The sequence below is a fragment of the Emydura macquarii genome, unplaced genomic scaffold (genome assembly GCF_026122565.2).
Source record: "Emydura macquarii macquarii isolate MOO-44397 ecotype Brisbane River unplaced genomic scaffold, CSIRO-AGI_Emac_v2 contig_2699, whole genome shotgun sequence".
NCBI lineage: Eukaryota > Metazoa > Chordata > Testudines > Chelidae > Emydura > Emydura macquarii.
The window spans coordinates 2253636-2268634 of NW_027132836.1; the positions used below are offsets into that span (position 1 = coordinate 2253636).

Consider the following 14999-nt stretch of genomic DNA (forward strand, 5'->3'; position numbering starts at 1 on the left):
TCAAACACAGACCACAGCTATCCAAGCACAGCAGAGACCGTCTACAAGAAAGAAACAGCACGCAAGGATACACAGTCACTTGGCCCACTAGGAAGTGCAGGCCAGCCTGCTAGAATGGCAGTGGTGTGCAGTGTAGACTTAACCATAGGTTCATAGATTCCAATGCCAGAAGGGACTATTGTGATCATCTAGTCTGACTTCTTGTATAACACAGGCCAGAGAACATCCCCAAAAGAACTCCTAGAGCAGATCTTTAAGAAAAAACAGATGATCTTGATTTAAAAATGGCCAGTGATGGCGAATCCACCGCAACTCTTGGTAAATTGTTCTAATGGTTAGTTACCCGCACTGTTAAAAACTGATGTCTTATTTCCAGTCGAATTTGACTAGCTTCAGCTTCCACCCATTGGAATATGTTTGTCTGCTAGACTGAAGAGCTCATTATTAAATATTTGTTCCCCATGTAGTTACTTCTAGTCTGTAATCAAGTCACCTCTTAACCTTCTCTTTGTTAAGCTAAACAGATTGAATTCCTGGAGTTTCTCACTAATCAGGCATCTTTTCCAATGCTTAAATCATTCTTGTGACTCTTCTCTGAACACTCTCCAATTTTTCAACATCATTCTTGAATTGTGGACAGCAGAACTGGACACAGTATTCCAGGAGCTAGTGTATCAGTGCCAAATACAGAGGCAAAATAACCTCTCTACTCCTATGATTCCTGTTTCTGTATCCCAGGATTGCATTAGCCCTTTTGGCCACAGTGGCACACAGCGAGCTCATGTGCATGTGATTATCCATCACAACCCCGAAATCTGTTTCAGAGTCACTGCTTCCCAGGATAGAGTCCTCCAACCCGTAAAGTATGGCTACCTTCTTTGTTCCTAGATGCATATATTTACATGTAGCAGTATTAAAATACATAATGCTGCTTGTGCTTAGCTTACCATGCTCTCTCTCAGTGACCTGTCCTCTTCGTTATTTACCACTCCTCCAATTTTTGTGTCATCGATGAATTTTATCAGTGATGATTTTATGTTTTCTTCCAGGTCATTGATAAAAACGTTATATAGTGTAGGGAAAGAACTATTCCCTATGGTGCCCCACCAGAAGTCCACCCACTCGCTGATGACTCTCTGTTTACAATTACCTTTTGAGACCTATCAGTTAACCAGCTTTTAATCTCTTTAATATATGCCATATTCATTTTATTTCATTCTAGTGTTTCAATCCAAATGTCATGCAGTACCAACTCAACCACTTTACAGAAGTCCAAATAAATGACATCAACACTATTAGCTTTATCAACCAATTTTATAATCTCCTCAAAAACAGGTATCAAGTTAGTTTGATAGGATCTATTCTCCATAAACCCATATGGATTGACATTAATTACATTATCCTCCTTTAACTCTTTATTAATCAAGTCCTGTATCAGCCACTCCATTATCTTGCCTGAAATCGATGTCAGGCAGACAGACCTATAATTACCCAGGTCATCTCACCTTTTACAATAGCTAAACTAACCTGGTATTCAGGGTAATTAAAAAACCTTACATTTCAATAGCACCTTTCATCCCACCTGAATAATGAAAGGCAACAGGCAACCTGAGCATAGCACATTGCACAGCATGAGAAAAAAGGAAATTCTGGGTAGGACCTGAGGGCAAATCCCCACTTCCGTATCACAACATTGTCATGGTATCTAGCTAGATCAGACAGACCTTCAGCTTGTAAAGTCTCACAGAAAGAACCTCACGGAACCAGTACAAACAGCATTTGCGAGATGATTCACAGTACAGTTCAACAAGGGTGTGATGGCTCTGGACCAGCATGAATATACCAGGGACCTTGCATGGACAAAACCTTGGTCATCCAATCAGAGCTTTCTGTTCATACTGTCTTTATAGAACATGTTTTAGAAACTCGAAGCTGGCAACAACCCGGACGATTGCTGCAGAAGCTGTGTTTCATTCAAAATAAGCTCTCCATTGCTTTGCAGTTTGTACTACACTGCACTTTACACAACACTCAAGGGAAAGACAGGCAATCCTCTGGGATTCATACCATTATCAGCCTTTTATCCAGCTCCCTCAGAAACACGTAAATATCAGGATCAAAGCTTTCAAGTCCATTCTCTCTAGATTTGTTTGAACTAACAACAGAACCGTTGGGCGCTATGCCCAATTATGACATGACATAGCAACACTTCCTCCAGTGCTACTGAACTTTTGCTGACCACAATCAAGAGGAGAATAACTGGGACCATCAGGGAGACAGCAGGACACTTTGATCAAGAACATCCCGGGCAATGGTTCTTTGGTTTCATAGAACTGTCATAGGAGTGGCATCTTCTGAGAGCCCAGGAAGAAAATTCAAGTAAAAGACATTAAGATGGCATTTGAGACACATGCCCTCAGCTTAAAGGTGCAGCTCATATACCCTCTACTGCTGACCTTCAGTGACATTTCAGCATATGATGGAAAGTAAACAGAGTCACTTAACCCAAGGTAACCACGGGGACCTGAGGGTTAGAGACAGCTGAAGAGAAGAAAGTGGATGGAAAATACCCACTGGGAGGAGACAACAGTGAAAAGTCTGCCAATTGCAGTACATACATTTCCTTAAAATTAGAGCTACTCACAGCACAAGCCGATGAAATGGATGAACCACTCCCAAAGAAAAATTAAATGCATATGTCTACTTACCGGGTAACCCTCAGTCTTCTTCTGACACCACTTCAGCAGTGCATTCCTCTTGGAACCGCCATATTCTCGGGCCAGGGCTGCTAATGGGTCCTTTCTCTCCACACTAATTGGGGAGGAGACAGGGAAGTAAATATGCTTTAAGCCGCTCTGCTCTTCTCACTTTACATTGCATATGATAAACCAGGATAGCACGATACACTCTCAGTGGGAGAATGCAAACTACTGATTATAACGGTCTCAAAACATATTCCATGTGTGTGTTTAGATCTGAGACACAAAGTAGTTTGTGATCACTGGACACAGGGAACTGAAACAAAGCCTGTGATACAAATGTATTTGAGAAGCACTGGGTAGAATGTATCTAAAGGAATGTATATTTATGATCTATTTTTTCTACAGCTGCAATCATCACCCTTCACCTCCTTCTTCAAACATCAAAAGGCTAATTTTCAATGAACCTCTATGAATGCACCTCTAAAACTGGGGCTTTATCAGAAACCATGGGTAGAAGTTACCTAATTATTCTGAAGCAGCAAACTCATTCCTGACTATTCTACTGCAGAATAAAGTCTAGACTACATTGGGAAAATCTTCACGCATTTTTCTGCGCTGGTGCTAACTACTGCAGAAATGGTATTTGCAGACAAGACAAAAGCACAGAGCAGGGTCAAAACCCTGCACCTTGTCTGCCCTAAAGCCTCCACTATTAGTATCACCTGCAGAAAAATATATACATTTCTCCAGTGCAGACATACATTATGGGCCAGAATTAATACTTTGGCTTCCTCTATCTCAGACTCTCTCGGTTAGATTTCATTTATAGCTACAACCAAAGCTGCACCATAACAACAGTGCCTGACCACTGATCAGTGCTTGTACCAATACTGGTATATAATTGTGAGTGGCACTGTGGACTCCTGTCCCTTAACAATAAACATCAGTGCTAGTCCTCAGTTTGTCATCCCTGCCTGCTTCCTGTGTAGGAGACCTCCAGAGACTGGGAACCACTGAATTAAACACTCAGTTCGTTGCCATCTACAATGGCTCAGGTGGCTCAGGCCAGAGCATTGCTTTTGCTAGCACTGAATTGGTACCTGAGTTTGCTCTGGGGTTTAAGGCTGCTTGGGCTGGAGGTCAGCATCCTGCTGCTGAAGGCCATTGACGGGGGTTTGCTCAGAGACTCCAGGGAAGGGCTCTTGCGGAGGTAATGGTCTGGTTTTAGGTCCTCACTTCTCCCTTTTAGAAGGTCTGTGGGAACAAAAAAAGCCATCAGTCTCTGGGCCTGAGGAATTTGATTAATCACAGCCCGACCAGTCAGCACACAACAATATGTAACTTGTTGCTTTGATTCTAAACAAATATACTCACTTCATTAAACACACATGGAGTTAGGAAACCTTGAACAGACTAGAGGTGATGTAACAAGCAAGGACTTTGATGATTTCAACAGTACAGGCTGTTTGGCTTCCTGTGATTGATAGTCCTGCTGGGAGGTGGGGACCTCAGGTGAATGAAGGGAAATACTAAAATCTACCATCTTAAAGGTTCAAAAGTTGATCCCTACCATGTTCACTAGATGGATGAAGGGACCAGCCCTGCTACCAGACTAGTTTTGTTAATCTGCCATTAACAGGACTGGAAACAAGACAAGCCTTTTTCCTCTGGGCTGCTGGTTCAAATCCAGCCCAGGATGGCAGTGGCACACACTAGTAACTATCTCATGGCTGGCATATTGTCTGAAATGAGTTTGGCAAGTTTCAGCCCAGTTCCTAGCAGACACGTGTCCACGTCACAAAAGCTAACATCACAGCAGAGAGTATTAATAGAACCCCAGCAGAGAGACCAAAACTTACATGGGCCATGGAGACTAAACTCTTCTCTCTCTATAGACATCAAGTATGAGGTGCATTGTACTGGTGAGCAGTACAGGGAAAGCTTACAGTGGCTGCTGTACTATTCCTCTTCTGTGTACAAACGGACTCTAACTTACCAGCACTAACTTCATAGAGAACATAAGCCTAGCTTTAGAGGTTTGTTGAATCCCAGTCATTTAACTGCTTCCCTTGTCTCTTCTCCCTGCTCCCCATATTTATTAATAAATTAGTAACTGTACGGTTTCCACCCATTCTCCCCTCACCTGCAGCACTAGCTTAAACTAATTCACCAGGCCCACTGGATGGTCAGAGAAGCAGCAACAGGACCCCCATTGTTGTAGTACACTGTCACTTCAGGAAGTTCCACCTGTTGAAGATGGAACTGGCAGAAACAGAACCAGAGCCAGTCAGGAATGCCAACACCCCCAAGTCACTGGTCAAAGCAGAGCTTGCAGGGGCAGCCTCAGGTGCAGGATCAGTAGGGGGCAGCCTGTCAGTTAGGGCTGTAGAGTCAGAGGGAAAGACTTTATGTTTTCTTACTGAAAACATGAATTAACAATGCAAATCATTAATCCTTGCCCTGCAGAGGTCTTGAAATGCTTATTACTCTATCAAAGCTCATTAGTAAAGCTAGACAAAAAGCAAAGAGTCCAAGCCTGATCCTTTGTTGTTGTTGTTAGGGTAAACAGTTCCCCTGATAAATATCTGCCAGGGCAGGAGTGAGGTGGATCATTAGTGGCGATTCACTCAGTGCCACAGCCACTTGCGGTCTCCCACACTTTGCAACCAAAGTGTTTATCTCCTCAATTAAGGTAATGGGTCTTGTACACAGAAGAAAGCTGTAAACCACTCCAGTAAGGGATTGTGTACATGGGGCAATTGACTGGCATAGCTATAGCATTTCAGCAAAGCAGAGAAATTATTCCAACTTTATTCCAGGACAGAGCATCCACAAAGAGACCCAGTTTGTCATAGCTATAGCTGGTCAATTTGTGTGCGTAGACAAGCCTTGTGCCTTGCTGGAAAACGTAAACAGAAACAGGAGTCAGAAGGAAGGGAGAGTTTGAAGAACAGCATCAAGAACACTGAGCTTTTGAAGAAGGGGCCAAGATTCACTCCAGCCACCTTCATTACTGCATATCCATTTCCTCCCCTGACACTCTCTCTGCTTCCTTTCTACCATGTCCCACTCTGCAGGGCTGGGGAGTCACTCAAATGGTTGAATGTTGCCCTGTCTAGCTGAAACTCTCTCCTTCTGAATTACCAACTCCTTTCTGATCTTTCAGTCTCATCTTAAAATGTTCATTTCCACTTTGGGTTCTACTTGACTCATTTTCAAATGCTCTGTCTTACAGTGGATGGAGAATCCTGAATTGCATCAGCAGAGCGGCCAGGATCTGAGAATTAGCAGGCAATACAAACTCTGATGTTTAAATAATGTTATATAAAAGAAAGGCATATTGACAGTTAAAGCTCAGGCTTGTCCTGTCATGCATAGGCATGGCAAAACCTCAGCTCAGCTCAGTTCAGAGATTTTATTGGCACAACAAGCTACCCAAGTGTTGCCAAAAGGTATAAAAGACAGGCCCGTCAGGTGTCTATCCGTGCTGGATACAATATTTATGGTATAGTGTGCATCATCACCTCAGATCATAGCAATCCCTGGCAGGGCAGGGCAGGGCAGGGCAAGTCACTGACAGTGCCACCGTAAACTTGTATTTCTTGGGTTTTGTCCCAGATTCAGTATTGTTATGTAAATCCGTCATTCGTTTATGCATCATGTTATTTTTAGAAATCAAATCAAATCATTAGTGACACCCCTGGGTGGACACAATCTTGTGTTTCTAAACAAGCAGTGTGGTGCACAATGTAGAAGTCTGGATCCAATGAATGTTAACGGATAAAAAGAGCAATGGAAAAACACAACCAGCGCTCCCAATTCAATCTCGGTGGCGTGTTTTGGGAGGGGGGAAGTTAAGTCTTCAGACAAGGCTTTATTTTTCTCCGGGGGTATTTTAGTTTCCTTGATTGATGCTCTGCAAATTTCTCCTCTGGATATATGCAGCTTTTTGCAGGGAAGTAAGAAATCCCCTTAGTAACTATTGGGCTGTCCTCTCTTCCATGCTGATTATGTGGAATTCTTCACGAACCCCAGGGTGCAGGGTGGGCTGAGCAGATTTAACAGGAGTGGAAACATAGCAAATATACGGGGAAAGGAAAGAAAGGAGATTGGAAAGAGCCTCAGTAGTACAAGATTCAGAGTTGTTAGGTTCACCCCAAGTCTGAATTCCAGATGGGAAGTAGTAGGACCCATCCTGACAGAAATTGGTTCCTACCCAGTGACTCCACCATTGGCAGGGTTTGCTTTCTGCTGGATTCCCCATTCTGGCTTAATCTGGATGCCCTTCCCTCCAGTTCTCCCTTTGTGTGTGCACTGGATGCCCAAGGAACAGGGAGAGGCAAATGGCATATTTCTATCACCACCACAAACTTGAAAGTGGGAAAAGAAACATGAGGCTTCGTTTTCTTGACAAGAGTGCACACTGAAGTTGCTGAGACCCCTCTCCTCCATGCTGGGCTGCGTGTCTTTAGAAGCAGCATTTCAGCCTGCACAGGTGTGCTTGGAATGCTCTGACCCAACAGATTCCTCCTTGCCTGACACTGCAGCATGGAGGTGTTACCTTTGTTGTCTGAAGGCAACACATTACTCAGAACTGCTGTTGTGCCTTTGGTCAGTTTCCCATCATGAATTCCACGTGTGTCTGGCTTCTCCAAGTCCTCTTCTCACTGGGCTTATGGGATGTCATCACATTTCTCCCGTGTCCCAAATTTTAATAGTCACACTGATCAGAGAAGCACCCATGGAATGGCTTGTTGGGGGTGCATTGAACACATGGTGTGCTATTTAAAGGAGGGTGGTGAAGCACTGGAATGGGTTACCCAGGGAGGTGGGAAGAATCTCCATCTTTAGAGGTTTTTAAGCTGCGGCTTGACAAAGCCCTGGCTGGGATGATTTAGCTGAGGTTAGTCCTGCTTTGAGCAGCGGGTTAGACTAGATACCTCCTGAGGTCCCTTCCAAATCTATGATTCTATATAAAGGAGCAGGGGTTACTAACATGTACCATGAAAGGAGCATCTGTGAATAGAACTGGCAAATGAAAAGCAGAAATCCCAGCTTCTCATTGGCATCTGAGGATGGCAAATAAGTCGCACACTGAGATGACATTAACATAATGAAACAGTCATGAACACCATGCTCAGACACAACACGCTCTGTGCCAGTTCGGGTGAATTTCTGGGGAAAAGAACTGTACACGGAGGAAAAGGACCAGAGAAGGTCCTGAATGGGAATGATGGCTGCTGGGAGCCTGCAGAGGGAGCAGGCAGAGGGCCAGGACATGCTAGGACATGGAGGGGGAGGGAAAAGCACAATGGTATGGAAATGTTATATGGTGGGGGACAATGGGGTCCTGTGTTGTCTGGACAATCCATTTGTATCTCAGGCAGAGTCATTTGTACAGACTTTATGAGTGTTGGTTTCAGGGATACCAAGTTTAAAACAGTGCCTGGAGTGGTGTGGACAATATGAGCCCTACTCCAGGCCCATGTCTGCACAAGTAACGCTGAACATCCTTTGACTTACGCCTGCAGAGGCAGAATCGGCTAAAGTAAGGTTCTGTCTCCAGCTGAAATATTCGTAGACAAAGACCAACTCTTTGGTAAGTAGCCCTCTCTCCTCCCTAACAAGGTACATTTGGGTCATATTAAGAATGCTGGCAGCACTCTGTTGTGATGTTAGTCAGATGGAGCAAACCAAAAGATTATTATGGAGTACACTCACCCTGAATTTCCTTGGGGATATCTTTTAATTCAGTGCTGTTTATTTGGGGCTTGGATCAGCTGCTTTCCAGAATTATTTAGATTGGAACCAAAGCATTTACAATTTCATTTGTGAGGAAGCCTTTTCTAAGGATACTGGGTTTGTATCTGGAGTTGATTCACTGAGAAGCTGGGATACTTTAGGTATCAGGACTTGGTAGAAAAGGTAAGTGACCCTAAACTGTTACAAACCAGCGGCTCATATAAAAGAAGTCGGTGGCTTCAGCACATTTGCCAGTGGAGAGTTGGCCACATCAAAGAACCCACCATAAGATGTTCAGTAATTGGAAATCTCCAGTTAAATGCTAAAATTCACTTTAAATAAAGGAACCTTCCCCCACAAGTGTGAAAATACATTTTCTTCTATTACTGATAGAATACGTGGTATATTTTGCCAAGATTACACCATTTCCAGCCGCATACAAGAAGTAGGAATGTGCTCGTTTACAGTTTCTGTCCGATCTGAAAAGTGAGTGAATGTGACATGGCAAAGCCAACTCTGGGGCATATCTGCTGTCTGCTTCCCAGGCTCTTCTTGGGATTCTTCGCCTAAGATCTGTATGATGCTCACTGCTTTGGCCAGTAAGCCAGCACACAGATTATTAGATAGTCATCCCTTCCTCAGAACAGTCACTGTGCATTTCTTCTTAGTTCCAGATTCTTTTCTTCTCCCCCTCCAGCTCCTGCTGTTGTCTCATGACAGCTCATCTTATCTCTCCTTTAATGCCACTGGTTTGGAGATGGCTCAGAGAGGAAGTCATTTGTCTGCAGGCTGCCAGCAGTCACCTTCCCCCAGTTCTTTCAGGCTTTGCAGGAGAGAACAGCAATGATTTGTGCGTGTTTTGGGACAGGTCAGCTGCCAACTGCCCTATTCTGAAGAAATTTTTGCTCCAATAGACATTTTAAAGGCACAACGACCAGTTTATAAAATACAGTGGCTAGCTGTGGAAAGGTACTTCATTCATCTTCTTGGAGTGGTGTTTGGATTCAGTATAACTAGCTGGGGTGAAAGTGAACTTCTGTGCTGATGAGCAGCAGGTAAGCCGCCAGGCAAGGCATTTTCTAGAAACCAAAACACAGGTGGTGTAACTTCAAGGAACATCTGATGCTTCCACTGGTATCGTGTCTTCTGCACAGCAGAACTAGCAGGAGGAACAGGGCTCTAAGTTAACTTGTACTGCCATATTCCTTGGAACCTGGCTTGTTCAGCTACAGTATTTGTACATCTTTGAATTGGGAATGGGGAATCTTAACGGGTTATTTGAAAAGTCTGAAAATGAAGACGGAGCCTTAGTTTCTCTCTTTGGGTATGTCTACACAGCAACTAGACACCCATGGCTGGCCCAGGCCAGCTACCTCAGGCTCGTAGGGCTTGGGCTGCAGGGCTGTTTCATTGCTGTGTAGACTCACAGGCACAGGCTGGAGCCCAAGTTCTGGGATCCTGCAAGATCATAGAATATTAGAGTTGGAAGGGACCTCAGGAGGTCATCTAGTCCAACCCCCTGCTCAAAGCAGAACTAACCTCAGCTATATCATCCCAGCCAGGGCTTTGTCAAGCCTCAGCTTAAAAACCTCTAAGGATGGAGATTCCACCACCTCCCTAGGTAACCCATTCCAGTGCTTCACCACCCTTCTAGTGAAAAACTTTTTCCTAATGTCCAACCTAGACCTCCCGCCCTGCAACTTGAGACCGTTGCTCCTTGTTCTGTCATCTGCCACCACCGAGAACAGCCTAGCCCCATCCTCCCTGGAACCCCCTTTCAGGTAGTTAAAGGCCGCTATCAAATCCCCCCTCATTCTTCTCTTTTGCAGACTAAACAAGCCCAGTTCCCTCAGCCTCTCCTCATAAGTCCTGTGCTCCAGCCCCCAATTATTTTTGTTGCCCTCTGCTGGACTCTCTCCAACTTGTCCACATCCTTTTTGTAGTGGGGGGCCCAAAACTGGACACAATATTCTAAATGCGGCCTCACCAATGCCGAATAGAGGGGAATAATCACTTCCCGCGACCTGCTGGCAATGCCCCTCCTAATGCAGCCCAATATGCCATTAGCCTTCTTGACAACCAGGGCACACTGCTGACTCATATCCAGCTTTTTATCCACTGTTACCCCCAGGTCCTTTTCTGCAGAGCTGCTGCCTACCTCGTCGGTCCCCAGTCTATAGCTGTGCATGGGATTCTTTCTTCCTAAGATGAGAGAGTCTACACAGCAATGTAGCCCAGAAGTCTACACAGCAATGAAACAGCCCCGCAGCCTGAGCCTGAGCCAGCTGGTATGGGCCAGCTGTGGGTGTTTAGTTGTTGGGTAGACATATTCCTAGAGATAACTGAATAATATTGCAGAAAATCAGCTCTACCAGTGAAAGGGTGGAGACCAGGTTTCCACTCCTCAAAGGGCATTCACAGCAATGTCGGATTAGATGATCATAATGGTCCCTCCTAGCCTTAAAAATCTATTCATCTATGGCTATTGCTATAGATACTGCTGCAACAACTCCCCTCAAGAGCAGACAATCAAGACAAGGGGCTCTAGTGGAGGAATCAAAAACAAATACTGGTGGAAAAGAAGATTAAGTGACAAGAGAACAAAAACAGAACAAGAAACAACAATTGCATCTCCTGAGAATTCTGGAAACTGACTCTGTTTAGAGCCCAGATGTGACTGCTCTTAAAATAGCTGCATTTGGATCTGAAACCAATTGATGTGTTTCAAATGAAACCCAATTTTAAACAAACAAACAAACTTCCAAAGGGTGCACTCTGGACTGCTCCCAAATACGTACATGCTGCACAAAATGCAATTATCTCCAGTTTCACTGGATGGATTATGAAGGTGCCAGGGATGTTTTGGGAGTGAAGAAAGCAAGTTTGTGTTGGCATAACATACCATTTTTTCCCCCCAGGCTATGATCCACATAGGAGTGTAACAGCAAAGTGACGCTGATAAGATCTCTCAAATGTACAAGCATTTTAAATATCTTCTCAATTTCATTTTGTTGCACACATGAAATGGAAGAATGGCACAGAGGTGGGGTGAAGGTCAGAAAAGAGTTGTGCTGACGGAGGGGAGACGCCTCTTATTCTTTGTGCATTTACTATGATTTACCTGCAAAGGGAAGGTCTGGAAGGTCTGTGTGTTTGTCGACTCCTTTGCTGACCAGCTTTGCATTGCTGTAAGCGGTATGCCTCTGTGAAACAAACAAACAAACAGAAAAATTCATCAGGAAACGTCACTGTTATACCTAAATGACAAACCAGGGAGAGTAAAAGGCCTCACTCACTCAGTGTTGAAACAGCGGAGGAGAATGAGAGGTATTCTGTTCTAGTCAGCTTTTTATACCATGCTCCTCACCGTTGCACCTGAGCACCTGTCAGCAGTGGCTTAAGCAACGTGATTAACATCTGTCATGAGTTCTTTGTTCTCTTTTCCTCTCCCCAGGAGGAGAGGCGTGTGTCGCGGAGTGTCTTGTTTGGGCAGGGTGTGTCTTTTTTTCTTACTTAATATAAATATATCTGTTGCTGTGTGTTTATTTTAGACAAGGCAAGGTCAAAGAAACGTGCCTTGCACTTGGAGTGCAAAATGGTGAGGGCTCTGATGGACCTTAGTTCCTGTGCAAGTTCATTCCCCAATCTCAGACTGCCCTGGGAGAAAGTTCTGTCCCCTGGACAATGAGCGTTCTGGAGAATACCTACTTCTACCCCCGGAGATTGCTGGTTGGCCCTTCAATCATCTGGCCATTAAAAATTAAAGTAGAGGATCCAGGGAAAATACTTTTCAGTTAACGACATATTTGGCTCCCAAACAATTGCAGCCTCCTTGGGTGTGGCTATGTAGCATTTTAGAGCCCCCAGAAGTGAGTGTCCCAGTCAGCGTTGACAGATTCGGGTTAATGGGGCTCATGCAGCACTCTGAAAATAGCTGGAGAGCTAGCACTTGGAAATTGCAGCTCAGGCTGGAACTCAGGCTCTGAAGCAATCCGCCTCCCTAGGCTTCAGAGCCCCAGCTGCAACTTCAAAGCACTGGCTCTCCAGCTATTTTCAGAGTGCTGCATGAGCCCCATTAACCCAAGGCTGTTGGCCCAAACTGTGAGGCTCACTCCTACAGGCTCCAAAATGCTGCGTCGACAGACCCTCCCTTTCAAAGATTTTCCTTTTGCTAATCAAATGTCAAAGATAATTTGGTGCTGCAGATCCAAAGTGACAGTGTCTGCTGCTCCCAGCCCCTCCTCCGTCACCTCCAACTTGATGAAGGAGACACAAAAGGGCTCCTTTGCATTGCAAGCCTGGTGCCAGCTTTTAGCACTGCCCGCTCAGCCTGGCACTGCTGGAAGCTGCCAGGGCATCTGTTTAATCCCACGCCTTTCATTTCCTTTTCTGACTCTGCAAAGGAAACGCACTCTCATGTTTGCTAAGTACTTTTTCAGGGTTCAGCCAGGCTTCCAATCACAGCTCCAATGCCCAGTGTTTACAGCCATACCGACAAGCCTCCTCTGCCCACTTTTCTAGGCAGTGGGCCAGGAATTTAGGCCCCAAGTCCAGAAAGTGCCAAGAACACTCAAGTCTCATTTTAGTTAATGGGAGTTTAAGTGCTCAGCATCTTTCAGGAATGGGTCTTTAAAACTGCCTGCTTCAGGGTTGGTTTCCAGGGGCACTTAGGCATTTGTCATCCTCTCTCTTAGTTGCCCTTCTGCTCTCACTTTGCTGCTGTCTTTATTAACAGTCAGAGGAAAACTTTAACAGACCTTAGAAAATCAGAAGGAATGGTCAAATCCTAAAATCCTTACTCCGTCTTTTAACAGACGCGGCAGGTGTTTAGCACCTCTCAGATCTGGCATGGACAGTTTAGTTCTGACCTTTTCTCACAGATCAGAGTCATTGTCACTCTCTGAAAATTTCACTCTTCTCCTGGAAGTGGCCAAGATATGTATTGAGAGTCAGGGAATTAAAAGATTGTTGAAGTTCAGAGTCCAGTGAAACTGAGAAACAAAAGGCATCTAAAGACATCCCAATGAAGGAAGGGCTCTAACTCACCATATGACCCAACTATAGTAACTATCTGATGCACATGTGTCCAGGATGTGTAAATAAGTCAGATCCCTCAGTGGGATAACTGGGAGTTCTCAGTGTTCTCCATGATGAGTTAGATTCTCACACCCTAACAGGTAACTGTATCTGCTGCTCTCTCCTCTTAGCCCGCAGAGATACAAAATACAGGTTCAATAACATTGGTAGTTAATCAAAGGTTATCAAACCTCATGCTTCCGGGTGCCAGCAACTCACTGCAGGGGTCAGGAAGGAATTCCCCTTTTTTTCCATATGCACAACATTGTATAATTGGCCAAGCCCCATAATGGGAAGTGGTTTTGCCTTCTTCTGAAGCATCAGGCATAGGTCACCTGCTAGAGGCTGAATATTGAAACAGAAGGATCTATTTGATGTGGCAGATCTTACATAGTTTCTAGATACATAAAGCTCAAGCTCAGACCAACACAGAGAGAGAGACAGAGTCAACAGATAGACAGAGATGCAGTGGGAGAAGGATTCATTGTATAATTTAACCTTATTTTTTTAAATGGGTCATGATTTCAGTAAACACATCTCTGCTGGGTAAACCTAGAAAACAATCTCAGCTTCTTTCTGTTTTTTAATATAATCACCAGCAGGGCGGGATAACAGAAAATAAGCTCCAATTTCCTGAGAAATGACTGCAGGCAGAAAGGAAGGAAGAGGATCTTTGCCACCAGAGAAACTATCTTTTATAACAATTAGTCAAAGTGTTCCAGTTAGTGAGACATAAACCTTGATTTCTTTTTGCCTCTGTTCGCAGGAGACCTACAAGTATTCAAGCCTGGTGCCTGAGCTAATTCAACCTTGCACAGCCTGTGTCGACAACAAACACCAAACATAAGGGTCATGATGGCTTTCGGTACGGAAAATAACCCACTCTCAATGGGAAGGCAATAGAATAAGGTAAACAACACCAGGTCTTATCCAATTCTCAAGGGCACATTCTATCTCTTCTTGGGCTGGGCAAACCTGATGGACTGCAATTGGTTGGTAAAAGTGGGGCTAATTAGCTTGAGGTGGATAAGTATTTTATTCTTGTTCTGCATTCACACCTTGGTAAAGAGCCAGTTCTTAGAGCAGTCTCTACAGGCGCTCAGTAGAGGTCTATAAATGTTTTACATGCTCCCAGGAGAGCTTTCAGGAATATTTTTATGCCTGGAACAATGACTGGCCAAACAGGTCCAAAAAGGCAAATGATGTGAATGCTCATATAGACTATAAACTGGAGACTAGTGATAAGGTGGTAGCATGCATACCATACAACTCAGTGAAGTGTCACTATGACTGCTTTCCCATCATTCCCAGAGGCAGTATTTCTGATAATGTCGTATCACAGCATTGAAAGTTACAATCTGAATGTTAATTGGCTGATGCAGTGACATCAGAAGCACCCCATTCCAGAAGAGTTGCATTCTGGGAGAAAATCAAAGCATAGCAGCCATCATCAGCCCTGAATGGCCACAGCCGTATTTG

At 44.4% G+C, this 14999-nt stretch overlaps 1 protein-coding gene across 5 annotated transcripts in view; it reads right to left on the reverse strand.

Annotated features, from left to right (window-relative positions):
* Positions 1–14999, reverse strand: part of SPECC1 (sperm antigen with calponin homology and coiled-coil domains 1) — a 145854-nt gene that overhangs the window by 31652 nt on the left and 99203 nt on the right. For all 5 annotated transcript variants that reach the window (XM_067565866.1, XM_067565864.1, XM_067565865.1 and 2 more), the window contains 3 exons: positions 11566–11647; positions 3803–3956; positions 2709–2811 (listed from right to left, as the gene is read on the reverse strand). In XM_067565866.1, coding sequence (XP_067421967.1) covers positions 2709–2811; positions 3803–3956; positions 11566–11647 — 339 coding nt within the window. The remainder of the gene's footprint in view (positions 1–2708; positions 2812–3802; positions 3957–11565; positions 11648–14999) is intronic.